The 23,914-nt window shown below is 35.3% G+C and overlaps 1 protein-coding gene across 1 annotated transcript; it reads right to left on the bottom strand.

Annotated features, from left to right (window-relative positions):
• Window positions 1–12,693: 12,693 nt before the first annotated feature.
• On the bottom strand, window positions 12,694–22,835 carry LOC131860256 (uncharacterized). Its single transcript, XM_059214640.1, has 3 exons — window positions 22,266–22,835; window positions 13,160–13,239; window positions 12,694–12,895 (listed from the first exon to the last, which is right to left on the bottom strand). Exons 1-3 carry the CDS (start codon window positions 22,833–22,835, stop codon window positions 12,694–12,696), a joined length of 852 nt encoding a protein of 283 aa, XP_059070623.1.
• Window positions 22,836–23,914: the final 1,079 nt, after the last annotated feature.

The raw sequence follows: 23,914 nt of genomic DNA, 5'->3' as shown, positions 1-23,914 counted from the left end.
AGCATACATGATAAATCTAATGATGTGCTTGATTTTATTCACACTGACTTATGTGGTCCATCAAAGAGTAGAAGCTTTCAATGTGATAGGTATTTCATGCTGATAATTGATGACTACTCTAGAATGATGTGGGTGACTTTTCTTAGGGAGAAGTCTGAAGCCTTTGAGAAATTCAAAATCTTTAAAGAAAAGGTGGAAATAGAAACTGGACTAAAAATCAAATGTCTAAGATCAAATCAAGGTGGTGAGTTCACTTCTCATGAATTTAACAATTATTGTGAGACAAATGGAATTAGGAGATAGTTATCTGCACCTTGGACTCCTCAATAGAATGGAGTAGTGGAAAGGAAGAATATAACCATTTTGGATGCACCAAGAACTATAATGATGAAAGCCAAATCACCTCACATCTATTGGAGAGAAGCAGTGAGTACAACAATCTACACATTCAACATACTTCACATCAAAGGTGAAACCGGTAAGACCCCTTATGAATTATGGTTTGGACATACACCTACTGTTAAATATTTCAAAATTTTTGGAAGTAAATGTTATATCAAAAGGATGATTCAATTGGGAAGTTTGATCCTAGATGTGATGAAGGGATATTTCTTGGATATTCAATTCAAAGCAAAGCATATAGATGTTATAACAAAAGATTGCAGAAAATTATGGAGAGCAAAAATGTGAAAGTGGATGAGCAATACAAAAATCAATCTATATTATATGATAGGGAATCAATAGTGGAAATGATCATAACTGAATCGACAATGCCTCAACCGATGCAGGACACTAAGACACTTACACTGACACAATCAGAAAACTCAACTGTGACTGATGATCAAATCAGTGAACCTGAAGTTCAGAAGACACCAAGGTATGTAATGTTAAATCATTCTAAATATCAAATCATTGGAGATAGGAACAAGGGAGTTATGACAAGAAGAAGACTAGCAAATGAAGAGGTATGTCTTATTTCTCAAATTGAACCAGCATCTGTTATTGAAGCTTGTAAAGATAAACATTGGTTAAAGGCTATGGAAGATGAATTAGATCAGATAGAGAAGAATGAGACTTGGACTTTAGTTCCCCGGCCTAAAAATAAGAATGTTATTGGAACTAAATGGGTTTTTAGAAATAAACTAAATGAGGATGGTCAAGTTGTAAGAAACAAGGATAGATTTGTTTGTAAAGGATATTCTCAAATGGAAGGAATTGATTATGGTGAGACATTTGCACCTGTAGCTAGAATTGAAGCTATTAGACTATTTCTTGCCTATGTAGCTTATAAGAACTATAAGGTCTATCAAATGGATGTTAAATGTGCATTCTTGAATGGTGAACTTAAGGAGGAGGTATAGATTGAGCATCCTGATGGATTTTCATTGACAAATGATAAAGATATGATTTGCAGATTGAAGAAAGCTTTATATGGATTGAAACAAGCTCTTAGAGCTTGGTATGCAAGATTGGATAAATATATTTTGAAGCTTGGTTTTACTAAAGGTAGTGCTGATAGTAATTTATATTATAAGATCACTGATGATGATATTTTGATTATTGAAGTATTTGTTGATGATATCATTTTTGGAGGTGAAGATAAATTGTGCATGGAATTCTCTAATAATATGAAGAATGAATTTGAAATGTCCATGATTGGTGAGATGAGATTTTTCTTAGGTTTGTACATTACTCAAACTAACAAAGGCATTTTTATCTTTCAAACTAAGTATCTAAGGGAATTGTTGAAGAAGTTTGGTATGGATAATTCCAAACCGGTAAGTACTCCTATGGTGACAAGTGAGAAATTATCTATCAAAGATACATCTACACTAGTAAATCTGACAAGGTATAAGTCTATGATTGGTGGTTTGTTATATCTAACTCAGACTAGACTAGATATTATGAATACAGTAAGTATTGTTTCAAGATATCAAAGTAATCCTAAAGAAAATAATGAATGTGCAGTAAAGAGGATATTCAAGTATTTGCAAGGAACAACATAATATGGCTTGTGGTATTCTAGAGATGATAACTTCACTTTATGTGCATATACAAATTCAGATTGGGCAGGAGATACTGATGATAGGAAGAACACTTCTGGTGGAGCTTTCTTTCTTGGAAAGAAATTGGTTTCATGGATCAACAAAAAATACTCATGCATTTCTTTATCTATTGCAGAAGCTGAGTATGTTGCAGAAGCAATTAATTGCACTCAAGTCTTGTGGATGAAGCAAATGTTGAAGGATATCAAGGTAAATTGTAGTGAATTGGTAGTTATCAATTGTGATAACTCTGCAGCTATTGACATGTCTAAAAATCCAGTATTTCACTCTAATACTAAGCACATATCAATAAACTATAACTTTCTGAAGGACAAGGTGGAAGAAAAGGAAGTCAAATTGGTTTATGTGAACACTAAAGAGCAAATTGCAGATATATTCACTAAACCACTATCTAAGGAATTATTTGAGTATTTGAGAGACAGGTTAGGGGTTTTTTCCCCTCCGATAGAAACTTGATTGATGCAGTCTAGCATCGGTTTGACATGCATTATCACAGATACTATTCATTTTGGCACTGATGAGTGGTGCTACTACTCAGGGGGAGTAGTCATCTTTGAGATTTAGAGGATTATATTCTTGCTTTGATATTTTTTGTCAGATTTCTGGTATTGATGTCAAAGGGGGAGAGATAGTGATGTGAAAAATAAATTTCAAACTTTACAGAGATATTATTCATAGGGGGAGAGTTATTGATATTCAAAACTATATAAAGGAGATTGTTGGTTGTCTTCCATAGGGGGACTTTTTTGGCATTTCTTGGTACTTAGATGTTTTTCACATCTAGTGTTGTCATCAATGCCAAAGGGGGAGATTGTTGGCAATATGGATGATTTGATTATATGTTGCATTGATGTTTTGTCATTCATGTCAACACTATCTATTATGGTTGGTTACCGACAGACAAGTTTTGGTTACCGATAGAAGATCTTGTGTTACTGGTAAGGGTTTAAGGTTTAACTGATAATCTTTGACAAAATGCAAAAGTGGTGTTGGTGCGGCTTCTAGATGGAATCCAGGATGCAGAAGGTGATCCTTGATCGTGCCTCAACTGATTGAAGACACCGCTTTGGTGTGGTGGACCTAGATTAGGTCTGGTGCCTATCTAGGTTATGGACCGGTATCATGTTAACGTGTTCTCTACACGTTACCAGGATGTTTTATGGATTGGTTATTGTTGTTTTGGTCTAAAGCCGATATGGCATATTATTATAATATGGATGTATATAATGATCTTATTGTAATATCTTTTAGGTGGCCGACCTAATTGGTTTAGGCCTTAGGGTTTGTATAAATTGATGTAAGATCTCATTGTAGATCATGGTATGGGAATGAAAAAAGTGTATCATGGTTGTGGAATGCAATAGAATATGCGAAGGAGATTTGGTTGATCATAGGTGATCGAATTGGATTTAAGTGAGAGGTCAGAGGCCTCTGGTATTGAGCTTAACTAAAACTATAATCAGACATGGTAGATGCTATCTCTGGCAGTTCATTCTTCTAGATTGGTGTCCAATTATCTTGAGGTGGTTATAACTTATCTTTAGTCAGTGAGACTCTTTTGTAATGAGCAGTATGCTCTAGGCAGTGTGCTTTCTTGCATGTGCAGGCCCCTTATTGTATCACATACTTTCTGCAGAAGTATCATTTGACTGTGGGTAGGCTTCCCACCGTGGTTTTTCCCTTTACTGGGTTTTCCACGTACAAATCATGGTGTTATGTGGTATGGTTGCATTTTGTTAATTATCTGTTTCATTTTAAAGTTTTATTGCTTACCAATATTTGTTTCTACTATTCCGGTATTCAATGTTTAAGTGCTCCGGTTAAAGGTTATTAAGTGGTTTGATTAATATAATCTATTAACAATTGATTCACCCCCCCTCTCAATTGATCACCAGTTATCCTAGCAATGTTTCCATTGACCTTTTTTATTACACATGTGGCATATCATCATCTTAGTTCCTTATACCTCGGGGTACAATGTTAATTATAATATAAAGTCATGGTTGCCTATATTTTCCTCTATCCATCTCCCCATCATCCTTATCCCCTTCCATATATCTTCTATATTATTTTATCCTTCTTCCTCCAAGACTCTCATCCATTTTGAGAGAACACCCATGTTCTTCAAACCTACCTATCCTCTTGAGATAGCATATTATTGAACTCCCTCTTCATTATCCTTCCTCATCCATCTAGTGACTGGAGCATCATGCCACTAGTCTTCATCCCTTTCTACCTATGGATGATGAAAATTGTGAGATTCAAAAATAGGAATAATCACAATTAAATTACCCAAAATATCACAATTCAATCATTCAACTACAATAAAGTGTAAGATCAATGCACGAAACAAAAGTAATGAACAATTATATCTTCATTAAAAAAAACCTTGTATTGCTAGAATATGGATGAGTGAAAATCAAGAGATTGTAAAATAGAATAATTACAATGAAAGCACTTTAAATCTCACAATTCAATCAGCCACTCTATAAATCCATAAGATCAATGCTTAAAACAAGACAACAAAACAACAATGCCTTCCCAAAAACCTTATTGTTGCTCTATTATTTTTTTATATTATATTGATAAGATGATATGTTGGTTGCTCAATTTGTCAACACGGTAGCATTCTTTGGATATGAAATTTATGATATGGATACTTGATGATTGATATTTGCTTGATAATGATGAAACACAATGTGAATGTGAATGCTTTTGAGAGTGAGAGTTATTGATGAGAAATAGGTTGATTTATATATTTGACCTAATATCAATCAATAGTGGAGATTCATTAAAAGAATCAATTATTCAAAATGATTGAGAGGACAAAGGAGCTAAATTTAGTGAATCAATTAATTGCATGAATGAATTGATTGATTGATTGCATGGAGTGAACTAAATGTATGGAGTAATCTACATTTTATTGGTAAGTAGATTGAGAGTGAGATACAGGTACATGAGAAATTATTAATAGATGATGGGAAAATAAATAAAATATTAATTTAATTATTTTAGAGGAAATAAAATATTAATTTTATTTAATTTTTAGAGGAAATAAAATAAAATAAAAATTATTAAATTAAAATTATTTAATTATGTTGAACTAGAAGAAATCGATGAAATTCATTAAATAATAAAAAAATATTTAATTAACGTGGATTATGGGAAATAAATGAATTAATTAATAATTTTAAAATATTTAGTTAATGTGGATAAAAAGAAAAAATAATGGATTATTTTAATAATTAAAAATTATTTAATTAAAGAATATGGAAGAGGATAAAATGATGAATAATATTGATTAAACAAATTAAAAATCATTTAATCAATTTACTAGGCATTAGGTGACAAGGAGATAAGGTGATTTTGTATGTGTACTAGGTGATAGGATGATTAAATAAATTACATGAAACTAGGGCCTGGATGATAATTAGACAAATTAGGTGATATGAGTGAAGTAGACCTTTTTTTAGGTGTCAACCTTTTGCCCCTCTTTGAGATAATGTTCAAAGTAGCATTGTTTTAAAGAAAATAAAAAAAATTATTATGAAATGGATGAGATATGAAGAAAGTGATGATATGCCCTAGTCATGAGATGAGAAAATGATGATGAAGAAATGATGAGACAATAATGATACCATGACAAGGAAATGATGAGATGATAAAGATGAAATGATGATACAATGATGATGAAATGATGATATGATGATGCCTCATCAAGAGGGAAGTCATGTGAAAAATGACACAAATGAGTTCTGTTAGAATGTTGTCATTGATTCTTGTTGGTAACATGAGCTTAAAGCTCTTGGGAAATTTTGAGTTAGTCTGGCAAGATGGACTACATATACATGAGTCCTATTTTGGTTCGCTCTCCTCCACAATTGATTGTTTTCGTCTACGGGTTTGTCAATAAGTTTGAAGATTCCTGAGGTACCTATATTCATGTTTTCTCATGTTGGCATGGAAAGGTTTGAAAGATACAAGGTCTGGAAGCCATATCTAGCAATTACCCTATTTCTTCGGAACAAGACAGTCAACTCAAAAGGTCCAAATCTTGTCAAAAGATCACATTTTGTTTTGTGGTTTTGGGACTAGACTAAGGATTAGTCATATTGTGTAATTTTTGGTGGACACTCTCTTACATCATGTTTTGATTGACTTATGTGGATGAATGATGTAGCATGTAAAGTGAACTTTTGGTGTGAATTTTTGGACTGACTCAACTTTTAGGATGAAGGATATGCAACCAACATGAATTAAATATGAACCAAGCAGCATAAAAGACAAGGAAGGAGAAAAAAATGAAGAAAATGAGAGACGACAAGAAGAAATTGCTATCCAAAGGGAGGAAGCTTCTTATAAGAAATTATATCATGTACAGGAACTTGATCAAACCAAATCCAAGTCGTACACGGAGGAGATCCCTACTAAAAGAAAAGAAACGATGTATGAACAAATTCAAAGAGTATAAGCAAGCACCGATCTCGAATCAAAACATGCTACTAAACTTGTGTCAATTATCAGTGATCTTTTCTCACCATACAACATACCTGTCAGATTCAGTGAGGTAACCTGGGATAGTGATTCTGAAACCGATTCCAATGAGTATGAGTGGGATAGTTATTTTGATGTTACTGAAGATATTGAGGTGGATACAATCCACGCATACACACCCATTTCTCACGAGGGACAAGAATCAAGATCTTGAATGTTTGAATTCAGACCACAAAATGCCTATGAGGCTAGCGAGAATGAGCAGTGACAATATGAACAAGGAAATATCGAGGAGAGTACCGTCGAAGACCTCAAGAATATCATAGATCTCAGCGATATCCCAAACAACTATGATGATGTCTCCATCATGAAACTTACAATAAGTGATCTTAACTCGCCAAATGAATCCTTACTGCTCATATATCCTGACCTCATAGACTGGGAAGAACCCAAACATCATGATATACCAATATTCCCAAATGATGAATCAATTGTCCAATACCTATTCTCACTCAACCTGGAAACATGCTCCACCAGTGAACCACATAATGATATCTATAATAAGGGGAGTGCCAAGTCTCTCAGTCACAAAAACAAAATAAAACATGGATCTAATGGTGAAAACCATTTAATGGCAGTGTTAGATCGCAAAAACAAAACAGTAAAAATAAAGGATGCATCTGAAGGTGAAAACCTTTTTGAGGCACCTGAAGATGGGAGACTTGACACTCTTCCTAAAAATTACTAGGAGAGATCACCAATATTGGTTGAGCCAACTCAATCAATAAATATCGGTACTGAAGAAGCAGTTAAAATCATACATCTAGCAGAGTCGCTCACAGAAAAAGAAAAACCAGATTTTGTCAAATTCTTCATAGAGAAGAAAATCAATTTTGCTTGGTCTTATGCTGACATGCTAGGCATGGATCCAAATCTAATCATGCATCACTTGTCCATCGCTCCTAGAGCTAAACTTGTCAAATAGAAATTAAGGAAGATGAATCCACATGTGGCATTATTAGTCAAAGCAGAACTAAAGGAGTTGTTTGATGTTAGATTCATTTGACCTATAGACTATGCCAACTGGATCTCAAACATTGTACCAGTTTCCAAACCAGATAAAAGCACAAGGATTTGTATAGAATTCAGAGACCTCAATAAGGCATGTCCAAAGGATGACTTTCCTTTGCCAAGAATCGACACCATTGTTGATCTAACAACAGGGCACACAATGCTATCTCTCATGGATGGATTCTTTGGCTATAACTAAATCAAGATAGCTCCACAGGACCAAGATAAAACTGCATTTACATGTCCATGGGGAACATATTGCTGGAATGTCATGCCTTTTGGCTTGAAAAATGCTGGTGCAACTTATCAAAGAGCCATGACAACAATCTTCCACAACATGATACATACTTTCATGGAGGATTATGTAGATGATTTTCTAGCTAAATCATTTATAAGAGATGAACACCTTGACATCCTAGATAAAATCTTTCAACGATTAGAGCAATTCAATGTTAGATTAAACCCTAAGAAGTGTGTCTTCAGGGTCACATCTGACAAACTTTTGGGCTACATTATATTAGAAAAAGGCATCGAAGTGGATCCAACAAAGGTTCAGGCTATCATGGAGATGCCACCTCCTAAAAACATTAGCCATCTACGACCTCTGCAAGGCAGGCTACAATCCATCAGACAATTTATTCCTCAGTTAGTAGATAAATGTCTTCCATTCAATCATTTGCTTCATAAGAATATACCTTTCAGATGGGAAGACAAATGTGCAGAATCATTCCACCAGCTCAAACAATATCTGATGAATCCACCAATTTTGGTACCACCAATAGCATGCATGCCACTCATCCTCTATATATCAACAACAAAAGTATCATTGGGTGCTATCTATTACACCAATGAGACTTTGAACGGATATGAACTTAATTATACATTCATTGAAAAGGCTTGCTTAGCAGTGGTGTTTTCTTCTCAAAATTTTTGCCACTATATGTTACCCACACAATCAAGCTAGTAGAAAAGATCAATCCTCTCAAGTATCTACTCAGCAAGGCCGCTCTCACAAGAATATTAGCTAAATGGGTCATGATCCTAAGTGAGTTTGACATTCAATACACAAAACAATGAGCTATCAAAGGACAAGCAATTGTAGATCAACTGGCAGAAGCACCACTACCAGACCAACACCAACTACAAGTGGAATTTTTCGATATGGATGTACTCACTATCACACCCAAGCAATGGACCTTATACTTTGATGGATCCTATACACAACATGGATCGGGTGCCGACATCCTATTTGTCACTCCAAAGGGGCACACAATTCTGAGATCTTACAGACTAATGTGTCCATGCACCAACAACATTGTTGAATATGAAGCCCTGGTAATAGGAATCAAAGTAGCTATAAAATGGAGAATCAAAGAACTAAGAGTCTATGGGAATTCTCAATTAGTTATCAATCAGATCAATGATGACTATCAGATGAAAGATGATAAGCTAATGCCTTACAAGAGAATGGTGGATGACTTCAAAAAGTACTTTGTGCACATCACCTTTGGGAATATTCTAAGAGTGGAAAATAGAGCTACCGATACAATGGACACTATTTCCTCGCTCCTACAAATTCTAGATAAATAGAATCGTTACGAATTCCTGGTGGAGCAATTGTTTTTCCCAGCCTATGACAATTTCGCATCCCAAGTCATCTGTGCCCTAACCAATTCTGATTCCCCTCTATACAGGAAGATATATGACTATCTCAAAAATAATACCCTCTCACCCAACCTATCTCACAACCAAAAATGAAGCTTCATCTGACAAGCTGCCCACTATACCTTAACCATTGACACACTTTACCACCGAGGTCTAGATGGTACTCTTCTTCGATATCTCGATCGTAACAAATTTGACTCCACCTTACATGAGCTTCACAAAGGTAATTGTGGTACACATTCAAGTGGTCCTACTCTCACTAAGAAAATTTTGAGAATGGGATACTACTGGTTGACAATGGAAAGAGAGTCTTATAAATTTGCTAGGAAATTTCCTAAATGCCAAATTCATGGTAACCTCATACATGCACCAACACAGGAGCTGTAGGCATTCACCACATCTTGGCCTTTCTATCAATGGGAACTTGATCTAGTGGGAAAGATTCATCATTCCTCTTAAAATGGGCATAAGTTCATTATCACCACCATAAAGTACTTCACCAAGTGGATCAAAGCAGTCCCAATGACTACCGGGACTGGAAAGCAGATCTCAACATTCATCCTCAACTATCTCATTTGCAGATATGGCATTCCTAGTTCCATCATCATAGATAACAGATGTCCTTTCAAGAATCAAGATGTGCAAGATCTATGCGAGCGATTCAAAATCCAACATCGCTTTTCCACACCATAATACCCACAAGGGAAGGACCAAGAAGAAGCATCAAACAAAAACTTCCTGAAAATCCTCAAGAAAATAGTGAATGATGTTGGAAAGGATTGGCATGTACAGCTCAATCCAACACTTTGGGCCTATAGAACGAGTATCCACACACCTACAGGGGCTACACCATATTCATTGGTGTATGGTTCAGAAGCAATTTTGCCTCTTGAGGTAGAGATCTCATCTCTTTGAGTATCTTTGAAGGGCCTCATACTAGATGAAGAATATTGAGTGAATAGGTTGTAAGAACTAGAGCTTCTTGATGAAAAATAACAACGTGCCTATGACCATCTCAAGGCATATCAACAATGAATGTGCATAAGCTATAATCACAAAATCATCCCAAGGGCATTAAAAATTAGTGATATGGTTCTAAAAGAAAATCCCAGAAATCAGCAAGATCAAGAAAAGAAGGGGAAATTTGAACCTAACTGGTTGGGACCTTGTGTCATCATATCAACCTATGGATCAAGAGCATATCATATGTCAATTGCAGAAGGGGACGTGCTCGATGAACCAACCAACAACATCCATCTAAAGAAATTCTACACTTGAGTCATCCAATGCACGAATCAAGCAAAAAGGCAAAAAAATAAAAAAGTATCAAAAAATCATCACTATGGTGAAAACCTGGCAAACAGACACCTTGTGACACAAAAAAAATCAAAAAATCAAAAAAATACAAAAAAATTAAAAACAAATAAAAAAGTGCAATAAAAACAAGTGGTGAAAACTTGGCAACATGCGCTATTTGTGAGAGAACAACTCCTTTATCTATCGGTACTCACATCATATCTTTGATCCATATGATCTCAACCCATAGCCATCGCAAAACACTTATACACACAACATTATCCTTGACATACTTAGCATAGTCACTGTCCTTGATTATCTAAAAGTTATCCATATCATTTCCCACCATGGCTTGGTGATTAGCATATATATTCCACATCAACAAGTGTCCATAGTTTGGGGCAACATTCATTTCGCTTTGAAATTCAGACAACAAACAAGGATCACAACATACTAAGGAAACCAATGTCAAAACTACTCATCGAATTGGAAAACATGATCATTATCTAACTACAACTTCAACACATGATGGATGATTTATTCTGAATTGTGATTTTTTTATATTTGGCATGAAGTTTTGACTATTTGTATGGATGATTTATTCTAAATTGTGATATTTTTATATTTGGCATGAAGTTTTAACTATTTGTATCTTGATTTTTGAATCATTGGATCTCTTGATGTACTCAAGGATGCACTGAGCTAGCGAAGCAATGAAGGAATCTGATAGTTTTCTTTGGTTTTTTTGTCTGTGAGGTGATCATTCATATGGTGCAAATTTGTCTCGAGACATAATTGGAAACATATCATTGAAGACATTTTCCATTTTGCACATACAAATGGTTAACTCTTGTCTGTTTTACGCAAGCAACACTCAGGTTGTCTTGGTTCAAATATACCTTGACACTTGTGTCATCTTGCAATATAAAAAATCATGTAAGTTATACTCAGGTCATCAAGGTCTAATTATACCATGATGCTTGTATTAACTTTCAGCATATGAAAAGTTCAATGATGACTAAAAGAGCAAAAACAAGTTACTAACAGGAATGACAACAACAAAATTAAAGTGATCATTTAGTTGCATTTATATCAAATTAGTTGCATACAATTGCAATAGATTGCATATCATCTTAATCTTGCATTAGGTTGCATATCATTTTTAATCTTGTATTAGTCTCATATCATTATCATTTACATCTCATTTTCAAGATACATCTCACAATCATAACATTTATGTAACATCACATCTCATATCAAAGTAAACACAATGCATCATCACATTATCAACCATTTCATCATGAATCATATATTCACATCATCATATAATAATCAACATTAAGAGATCAAGATCATCATTATTATCTAAGCATCTAATCATCCTCATCATATCATCATATCAAATAATGTGCATCATAAATCAATCATCATCAATAACACATCACATGTGAATAAGAGAAAATCAATGCCATATATCATATATATCTCACAAAACTATCAAAATGTACAATGGGTATCATGTCTATTAGTACAACAAAGTGATCAATATAACAGGATAGGTCTCTTAGGTGTGACTATCTCTTGAGGTAGAGGGTCTAGCAGCAGATGTCCCAGCTCCTAGATCTCCACTAGATGGATCACGTTGTGCCGTCCCTGTAACACCTCTACTCTTTGTCCTCATATGACAATGTACATATCGAGTAGATGCCACTGCAGTATATCTAGGAGCTCTATGCTCTCGAGGGACCATATCCTTATACAAACACCTATAATACTCAACCTCCTTGGCCGAGTACTATATCTCCCTCAGTGTGTCCTAGAGTGGAGCACTTGTGGTGGCTCTCTCTAACCTGTCAGCAAGGGCCTCTGCTCGGCCCTAGCGCTCTACTTTTATATCCCTCTCTACCTGCAACTGCCTAATTTGTCACTGCTGCGCTAGCACCTGTGCCTGCAGCTTCTGCACCGAGACCTGTAATGCCCTAATCTAAGCATCCCGCTGGTAGGTTAGCACCCTAATCTAAACATGTACTTGTGTCATGATCATAGCTACACCTGTCCTTGTCTGAGCCACTGGTGGAGGTAGAACATTGGATCTCCTCCTCTAGGTGGGTCTCCTATCATCCTCCATCCCTCCCACAACAATTAACACCACACCTATCCTCACACCCCCACCTGCACCAAGTATGAGACCACCTCTTCCGCCTCCACCTTTGTCACCACCACCTCCAACTCTGCCACCTCCACCTCTATCATCACCACCACCATCCCCACCTCCTAAAAATCCTTCACCCACACCTTGCAATCTACATATGGTCTCCAGACGACCTTATCGATGTCATCCAAAGCCCTGCACCAGTGCTCTAGTTTTCCCAACTTATGCTGGACAACTACACCTGTATACCCATATACATATGCATGACCAAATGGCCTATCCCTATCTGCAAGTTGTCTCAACATTGGTATATTCTCCCAGGCCGACACCTATAATAAAGTCACCCCAACTGATAGACTAGTGTATCCCAAATATATTACTTGGTGGAGCTCTCTGTATAGGTGGGTCAACATACAAGATTCCCATGCAAAATTGCATCCCTGCATCACCATCTCCTCCAGAACCAATCCCCATCCAACAGCCAGTCCCTTCAACCTACACTCAGGACAAAGGAAATCATTGATGAAACCATCTATTACTAATGACAGCAGAGCGTAAACCAAATCCAAAAACTCCTACCACAGGATCTCATGGCCACTAATGTGATCATACTGAAAAACACGACGGAGAGCCTTTGTGCCACCCTCCTCAGTCTTCTCATAGGGTAACAAATTCCCAACCATAGGAATCCGCAGAATCCGATAAGATTCCTCTAGTGTAACTATCATCTCACTGGTCACCAAATGAAAGGTGTTTGTGTCACCGTGCCACCTCTCTGCCAATTCTATCAGTAACCCTTGGTTCATGATATACTGGGGCATGTCTAGTAAGGATGATAAACCACATCTCTCAATCACATCTCTATCAGCTTGTGATAGGTGCGAGATAAGTATCCATGGCTTTGGGAATCACTCCCAAGGCTGTAGCACACCAAGCTCTGCCTACTAATCAACACATATCCATCATTAGTTCTCAATTCAATCAAACTTATGACAAAATCAAAAGAAAATCAACTTAAAAAGCAAATCATATTAGAAACACATCAGAAACATATCAACATCAATCAGTGAATCATATCAGTGCATCATATCAGGACTCATTCAATCAATCAAAACCGATATCGAACCAACACATCATATCGACAAAATCAATCAGAGTACCATATCAAATCAATCCCCATATCGAAATCAAGACTCATATCAAAATCAAGAATCATAATGAAATCAGATCTATATTGACTTAGGACTCATAACGAAAATCAGGATCTATATCGAAGTCAAGACCCATAACAAAAATCAGATCCATATCGACAACTTGACCCATATCGACAATCAGATCCATATCGACAACTTGACCCATATAAAAAATCAAATCCATATCGACAACTTGACTCATATCGAAACAAGATCCATATCAACCACAAATTCATATCGTAATCCAGCAACATATCGGAATCGGATATCATAGCAATAAAGGACTCACATCAAATCACGATCCATCTCAGATGATCTACGAACCCATATTGACATCTACACAAGCTATCCAATTCATCGGATTCATGACACATTTTTCAAAACACATTTTTTTGCAACTTTTTTCCCTACGCGCTAAATCAGGGCTCCAATGCACTAAGCTATCACTTACGTGCTAATATTTCATACGTATGTGCTATAGAACACACCTTATGCATTATTTTTCTATCACGCGATACAACATGACTTCAATGTGCTATCTTATTTACTTGACGCGTTGTTTTACCCTATGTGCTAACTGTCATACCGATTGTGCTAGACTATGTACCCTACGCGCTAATTGTCTTGCCTGGAGTGCTTCTCTATGCACCCTATGCGCTAGAACACACCGACGTGCTAGCCTACTTCCCGACCGCACTAATATTTGGAACCCAGATGCTAAACCTACCTAGGGTTTTCTATGCACTAAAATTTGTATCATATGCGCTAAAAGACCTACCCTATGCACTAAAATGGAAAATTTTGACCCAAAAATTGAAAAACATGACAAAAATCAATGAAATTAATAAAAAACAAGAGGAATTTTGGCCACTTATTGGTGGGCCATATGCGGCGGGTCTCTGGTATCGCCTGACACACTCAAATCAGTGCGAAGAGTATGGAATTGACATAATGGTCAGAACTCCAAATGTCACAATCACAAGAAGACAAGTGTGCAAATGATTTTTCAAAATCACTTTTTACCTTTTAATAGGGTAAATCAAAGGGTTAATAAGTGGGGCATGTATTTTCCTCACACTTTTTTTTATTATTAACCTTATCCACATCATTTTTTCAGGAGATCAATCAATAATGTGCATCCAACGCAGTCAATATTCTCATATCCCAATCAATTCAAAAACGATCATAAAATTGACAAATTTTCACCAAACCATTGATTCATCTCCCGAGGGGGCATCATCAATATTGTTCATCAAATTTACATTTGGGGCATCATATTGAACATTTTGGCACACAACATCATATCGATCAAATTTTGGCAACATATCCAGCAATTTTCTTTGAATATTAACATGTGCACACACGTCACTTGAAAGAGGGGCAAAATGTAAATGTATAAATTTGGCCACTTTCTTAAATAAATATTTAATATTTATTTTAACCCCATTCCCCCTATTAATTAAATCTTATTTAATTAATTTTTTAATTTTCATCTATTTGATTAAATAAATTACTTAATTTATTTAATTAAATTCACCTAAACCTTTTCTAGCCTTTAATTAAATAAATCAATTTATTTAATTAATTCCCCTTTCTTCCTTTTAATTAAATTTACATTTAATTAAATTGACCCTTGCATATAAATAATCTAATTTATTTATAAAAATCCCCCCACTTGTATTTATGCAAGTTGCATCTATTTTAGTTAAAATAAAATATTTTATTTTTATTAAAATTATTTTCCCTCATCCACTTGCATTTTCCTACATCTCCCACTTGCCTCCTAAACCCCTTCTAGATTCTTCTAATGACTTCCAATTTAGCCTAATCCTATCCTAATCATTGTCACATTCCTAAGTAAAAGGAAGTCACTTCTCAAAAACCTCCAAAGTCTTCAATAACCATTAAAGGCTTTATGTATTTAAATGGTTAACCTCTAAAGTCTTCCAAACCATTAAAGGCTCTTACATAACCATTTATGGTTAACTCACCTTTGACCTTTGGTTAGAGACTTTCCTCTAACTTAACCATCCTTTTGACCCAAGGGTCTCATCAAGCACTTATGACTTTGACCATAGTTATCCATTTAACCCTTGCACAAGAGTTTACCCCTTGGGTAAAAGCTTTATCCAATGGATAACCCTAGCCTAACCTTAACCCTTACCTCCTAAGATAACATTCATGTCTTCTCAAGAATTTAATTCCTCTTGCATCTCCTCTCAAGAAACCTCTTGCTCACAATTGTCACCATTTCATTGGTGAAAATTGTAAACATGGATTGAGTAACTTTCAATCCTAGTCATTGTTAATATTATTCAATCTTAACCATCCATTGCCCCATTTTCCCTATAAATAGAGCTCTCATTATTCATTATCCACATATCTAAGTTTCATGCATCTACATTATAGCCTAATTTACTAAGCATTTTAGCCTCTCTTTGTTAAAATATCATCATAAACATTTAAAAACATTTCATTTTCATATCAATAGTATATCCATGCTAGTATGTCATGATTAGGATAATTTAGCAATATCTTTATCATATCACTATCTTCATACTAGCTTAATCATCATAGTTTTAACACATCATATAGATCTTAGAGTGCATTCATGCATATAGATCACAATATCACTCATTCTTGGAGTTTTCATTCCTAAGTCATTTGCTCAATGATCTGAGAGCAAAACATTGACTTTAGGGATCCTGTGAGATAGAGAACAATGGGAGACCCCTTGGGAAGTTAAACTAGTTCAAATTAGTTTATATACTTGCACCAAGAGTCTCATTGGTATGTATGTTATCTGATCTCAATTTATGTATGTATGTATATGTATGTATATATACATATACATATACATATACATATACATATATGTACACACACATATATGTATGTATGTGTATGTATATGTCTGTATATATACATATATATATATATATATACATATGTGTGTACATATATATACATACATACATACATATGTACATATATATGGATATATACATATATATACATCTGTATATGTATATATACATATATATATGTATATATGTATGTATATACATGTATATATATATGTATACATGTATATATCTACATGTATATGTATATATATATATATATATATATGTATATGTATATGTATACATATATATGTATACATATATATGTATATATATATATATATATATGTATACATATATGTACATACATATGTATATATATATATATATATGTATACATATATATATCTGTCCACCCCCCCTACAGTTCTATGGGCTATTCTGTTGGTAGGGGTAGGTTGATTCAGTTGTTGACCCTACCCTACAATTCTACGGGGTGCCTCAATTGATCAAGTTTATTGAGCACATGTATATATATATATATATATGTATATATATATATATATATGTATATATATATATATATGTATATATATATGTATATATATATATGTGTGTGTGTGTGTGTGTGTGTATGTGTGTGTGTGTGTGTGTGTGTATGTATATGTATATGTATATATATGTATACATATATGTACATACATATGTATATCTATATATACATATATATAGATACATATATGTATACATATATGTATATATATATGTATATATGTATATGTGTGTGTGTGTGTGTGTGTGTATGTGTGTGTGTGTATACATACATACATACATACATACATACATATGTATATGTATGTATGTATGTGATGCAAATCATCCCAACAAACACAAACTAGGGGAGATCTTTCTCCCAACTCACGTACTCAAATAGGTGATTACTCTTCACAAACCCCCAAGAGCCCTCACAAGGCTAATAGGTGTTCAATAGGCTTCAACACCCCAAAATGAAACCATGCCTCACAAACCCTATCCAATCATTTAAAATCATTAGTCTAGGCCCATTTAACTTTCTCAAGGCCAATTTGGAACTCTCCCACAACTAGACCACACCAAACCCTCAAGACCCTACTCACACAAGCCTATCTACCAGGACTCCAGCTTTTCCATAGGCACAACTCACATTGTCAATAAAATACTCACCAACCCAAGAGATTTCATAAAACCCTTGTAGATAATTCTCATCATAGGCAAAGCACTATTATTCACCCTCCCATCTACCCTAAATGCCATAAAGAGAACTTGTTGCTATATCATTGGTTCACTGTGGTAGCCACAACTTTGTTTAGGATAGTCATAATAACTTGAGTTATCTCCTCTCTCCAGGGATTTCCAAAACCTTTAAGGGTTACTATGGACTCCCACACACCTTCCCCAAATTTATTCCACTCATCAAACCCACTCAACACATCATATTCTCAAAATATCAATCCACTAGGTCTTTAGGACAGTCATAGACATAGTTTTAGGACAATCATATATAAGAGGATTGATCTGACCAACTAAGGGCCAAAATGCTTTGAAAAGGGTCTGCACTAATCCCTAACACCTCTCTAAGCCTTCACCAACCTTTGGGAGTCCAAACTTTGCACTCTCACCACCCTTGTAGCATTAATTACTGTCTTTTCTGACTGAGACTCAAAAAATTATAACTTTTCTCCACTTTTGCAGGTTCAAAAATCATCATGGGGCCCTGAAAGAATCAATACGTAAAAGAGAATAACAAAATACATCTTCTCACCCATTTTGGGTTCCTTTAATGGATGAGAAGTAAAGTTTTTACATTTTATTGAGTCACTGTAAACCTTAGGGCAGGGTTTGACAATTTTTACAAAAAACAATATATCTTCTTCAAAACCTAATAAAATTAAATGAAACAAAAACTAAATTTTATTTCATTCACTCATATTTCATTAACAAAAGGTTTAAAATTCCAATAGACATGTTTTCATAGAGAAATTTGTAGGAGATCAGATTGTTATGCTTGAGAAATACAATGACTTTTTTGAGGAAACTTTTGAATGTTATTGATATCTTTCTTTTTTTACTTGAACAACCCCATACTTGTGGAAAATAAGGATATTTATATGTCTTTAGGCCATCCAATGGTCATAATCACCATTTGAATTTGAACCAACATCAAACCACCCCTAATGAACTTTTTGCAATAAAATTACATTAACAACTTTTTGTAAATATTGACAACTTTTACTCAAATTGACTCCAAACCCAAAATAGCACCTATATGACTTCAAAGAATCATGAATACATTCAAAGAGGCCAAAATATCCTTTAAACATGATGAAATACTCCATTTAATTCCTTCATCACACTTTCATCCTATAATGACAATATTGACAACCTTGAGACAATCAGGACTACAACTTGAATTCAAACATCACAAATTCATTTATGATGTAGAAGATGGAGGATTTAGTTGCAATCTTGTAAACTAAAGTGGAATATGGACCCAAACCCCAACACTCCTATGGTGTTTCAAATGCTCAAAGTGCCTCAATAGGCTCAAAAATTGTCTTCACCTTAATCAGGTGTTTCCTCCACCTCCAAACACATCAAATAACTTCAACAAACATGTCCCTAAGGTTTTAAAACCTTTAACTCTTCAACTGATATCAAAATCGAGTTTTAGCCCTTCACTAGGCCTATTTGTCTAGTAGCCCTGCCTGGACTATTTTATTCCCTTTTCATGAAATTTTCCCAAAACACCAACAAATGTTTTGACTATTTTAGATACCCATTATCAACCCCTATCAACACCCAAAGTTGTACCTATGCTTGTTTTGGACCAACTCCTTCAAAAAACTGTTGTCCTCATTCACTATTAGGGCTAATTAGGTCTATTTTGTTAAGGAACTACCCTTGAAACTCATCTTCAGGTCTAACCCTTCTGTATAGTCTCTAATTATGATGCCAAACCAAGGATTTTAAAGGTATTAAGGTTCAATTACATTCCTAAATACCCAAACTCCAAAACTCTCATTAAATCACCCACAAACCAAGGGCTTGCTCAAAATCACTTCAAAACTCACTTCCAGAATCAAAAAAAGGTTGATTCACCCAAAATTTAACATGTATTTACTAATTCCATCATAAAAGTATGACCTCCTTAAGGCTAATCCTCTGCTGCTACACCCATGGCATCAAAACCATGTGTTTTCAGTCATCTATCTCGGTGTACACCTGCAAACTCCAACTTCCTATCATCAAACTGTTAGGAACCTCTATTGTACATGTTAGAAATGAATCCACCCTATGAGAATAAGAATAGGAATTCAAAGGATGGATCCAAACATCCTTAAAAACTCTTAAAACCAATGAAAACCCTCACTGTCTTTTCTGGGACAGTCAGCAACAAAATGAAAACAATATTATTTCAGAACTTCAAAATGTTTCAATCATGCATTGATCAATCAACTGAACCCTCAGAGCATGGTAGACATGATACTGTTACTTCCAAAGCAAAAATAAGACAAACTATACATAGAAAATGCAGGAAATTAAAAGTTTCTTATTGCAGTTTCAGATTTACAAACTGTCTAACAGACTTTTCCCAACCTTCCCATAGACTTCTTCCAGACTTCTCATAGACTTCTTCACATACAATAATGTTTGTATAGACTTTATAGGCATCTATACAACCACCATAACTGATCCAAATCAGTTAGAAGGCACTAAACAACACCTAAAAGCATGATTTTCACATTTACACCAAAACTGTAAGTAACCGATGGAATTCAAATTTTGAATTTTCAACTTTATTCCTAATGCACTTTTCCAACTAGAACCTATCCTACTCAATGTATTTTAGCATATTAAACCCCTATCCAACCTATTTAGACCTCTAGGCATCATTAACTCATTTATATGACATTTTAGTCCTAAGGCCTTTACCAGAACCAATAGGACATTTATACATTTTATTACATTCATGATTACATATGGCCATAATAGGCTTCAAGACACTCCAATTGATTGATTTTGATGTAAATACATCCTCCTTAGTCTCTGGTATCTTCAAGTGTTTATTTGTCCTCCTAGGTGCCCCTGCACCATACTCCCCACCAATAAGAAAATTCTTGTCCCAAGAATTGCTCCAAAGATCAGTTTGAGTCCTTCTTGCTGTCCTCCTCTGATTAGGGATTAGATAGTCCCCAAATGTGACCTTCCTTCTCCATTGCCAACCTGTACTCACATCATAAAATTGGTTAGAAACAAAACATGCTTTGGTGTGTCCTTGTCTAGGACCTTGTTGCCCCCATCCGGTCTGTATATCTGCTCTCATCTAATTCAAATGGTGTACCTGCAACTTCTCTTTCACACTCACATATCCCTACTCAACAATAGGACATTTTACTGAGCCAATTTGCACAAAAGATAAATCCCATAAATCATCATGAAGAGGACTTTTCTTCCTCATAGTCTGTTGCAAATTAACATCTTCCTTCCAACCAGTATCTTCTTGTTTTTCAACCTGGCTTATCATTGGTAAATGCTCCCCAAAACATATTATAGGATGCTCTTTCAAGACCCCCAAAGGTAAAGGATTCAACTTATATTTCTGACCATCTTTATGAACCAAATATGTGTTATCAAAACCATCATGTATTGTTCTTCTACTATGTTGCCAAGGTCTTCCTAATATCAAATGTGCACAAGTCATAGGAACCACATCACATAATACCTTATATTGATATGGACCAATAGAAAAACTCACATAAGCCTTCAAACTAACCTCTACATGCTGCTATTGGGTAACCCAAGTGGCCTTGTAGGGATTAGGATGGTCAAATGGTACAATTCCTAACTTGGTTATCATATCAAGAGACACAAGATTACTATGTGATCTTGAATCAATGATTACATTACATATCTTTCCTTTGCATAAACAAGTAGTTTTGAAGATTGTTACCTTTGGTTCTTGCTGAAGTTTCTCACCTTGCCTTACCATCAAGAAGTCACCTTCAAGGACAGGGTCTGCTCTCTTTGATTCTTCTTTCTTCTCATCTTCTTGTACCATATTCACTCTTCTATCTCTGCCTTGTTCAGATTCAATCCACTTAGGACATCTGAATGATTGGTGCCCAATCTCATTGCAATGAAAACACTTACCTGTAAAGATTCCACTTCCTCTTCCAAATCTGCCACCTCTATGGTTGTATCCTCCTCTTGGTTCTGAAAAAATTTCTTTGCCTTTCTCATTGTTGCCTTGCCCTTGATCTCTATTACCTCTTCCTCTATTAGAAATGCCTCCTCTTCCACCATTACTTGATCTTTCTTGTTTTCTTTTCACCTTCTCTTCTGCTCTAATTACTAACTGATAACATTCACCTATTGTTTTTGATAGTTGTAGACCAATCTCATCTTGCAAATTAAATCTTAAGCCATTAATATATCTGGCTACCTTTTCATCTTCTTCCTCATATCCTCCTCTGATACTAAGCTTGTGAGATTGCTCAATGTAAGCCATTACATCCATCTCTTTTTGCTTCAGATTCTGTCTCATCCTCTTCACATGAATGGTATAATCAGATGGTAGGAACTGCTCTTTCATCAAACTTTTCATTCTTGACCATGTAGACACTTTTGCTAATCCTCTTGCCATCCTATCATTCCAAAAACTAGTCCACCATGTCAATGCTGTACCTCTCAACTTAGTCTTTGCAAATTTCACTTTCCTCTCCTCTTCCATTTCTTCAAACTCAAAATAGTTATCTAAGGCATCAAGCCATCCTAACACCTCTTCACTATCCATCTTTCCCTGATAGATAGGAAAATCAATATGACTCTTACCTCCACTACCTTGTACTTCCTTCAACAATCTAACAAATCTCTTTTCTTCAGGGTCCTCTATGTCATTTGTTCGCTGCTCTTGATCTGCTATCTCATTCACTTCTTCTTCATCATTGCCTTCTAGGTTGTCTTGCTCTTCTCTTCTTCTATTCCTCTCAAGGTTATCTATCCTTGATTGCATAGCTTCTCTCTCCCTTCTCCATTTTATTTCTTCCCTTGCCTTAGCCCTCTCTCTTGCTGCATCTTGTTCCCTTCTTTCCCTTCTTTCCCTTTCTAGGATTTCCTTCAATTCTTCTAGTTCTCTTGCCAATTGACTCTTAGGTGCCATGACTAACCTTACCAAACCTGCACCAGATATTTTACTGATGCTTTGATACCACTTGATGCAGAAGATGGAGGATTTAGTTGCAATCTTGTAAACTAAAGTGGAATATGGACCCAAACCCCAACACTCCTATGGTGTTTCAAATGCTCAAAGTGCCTCAATAGGCTCAAAACTTGTCTTCACCTTAATTAGGTGTTTCCTCCACCTAAAAACACATCAAATAACTTCAAAAAACATGTCCCTAAGGTTTTCAAACCTTTAACTCTTCAACTGATATCAAAATCCAGTTTTAGCCCTTCACTAGGCCTATTTGTCTAGTAGCCCTGCCTGGACTATTTTATGCCCTTTTCATGAAATTTTCCCAAAACACAAACAAATGTTTTGAATATTTTAGATACCCATTATCAACCCCTATCAACACCCAAAGTTGTACCTATGCTTGTTTTGGACCAACTCCTTCAAAAAACTGTTGTCCTCATTCACCGTGAGGGCTAATTAGGTCCATTTTGTTAAGGAACTACCCTTCAAACTCATCTTCAGGTCTAACCCTTCTGTATAGTCTCTAATTATGATTCCAAACCAAGTATTTTAAAGTTATTAAGGTTCAGTTACATTCCTAAATACCCAAACTCCAAAACCCTCATTAAATCACCCACAAACCAAGGGCTTGCTCAAAATCACTTCAAAACTCACTTCCAGAATCAAAAAAAGGTTGATTCACCCAAAATTTAACATGTATTTCCTAATTCCATCATAAAAGTATGACCTCCTTAAGGCTAATCCTCTGCTGCTACATCTATGGCATCAAAACCATGTGTTTTCAGTCATCTATCTCGGTGTACACCTGCAAACTCCAACTTCCTATCATCAAACTGTTAGGAAACTCTATTGTACATGTTAGAAATGAATCCACCCTATGAGAATAAGAATAGGCA

The sequence above is a fragment of the Cryptomeria japonica genome, chromosome 11 (assembly GCF_030272615.1).
Source record: "Cryptomeria japonica chromosome 11, Sugi_1.0, whole genome shotgun sequence".
Lineage (NCBI taxonomy): Eukaryota > Viridiplantae > Streptophyta > Pinopsida > Cupressales > Cupressaceae > Cryptomeria > Cryptomeria japonica.
This window is presented reverse-complemented; position numbering and strand designations above follow the sequence as displayed.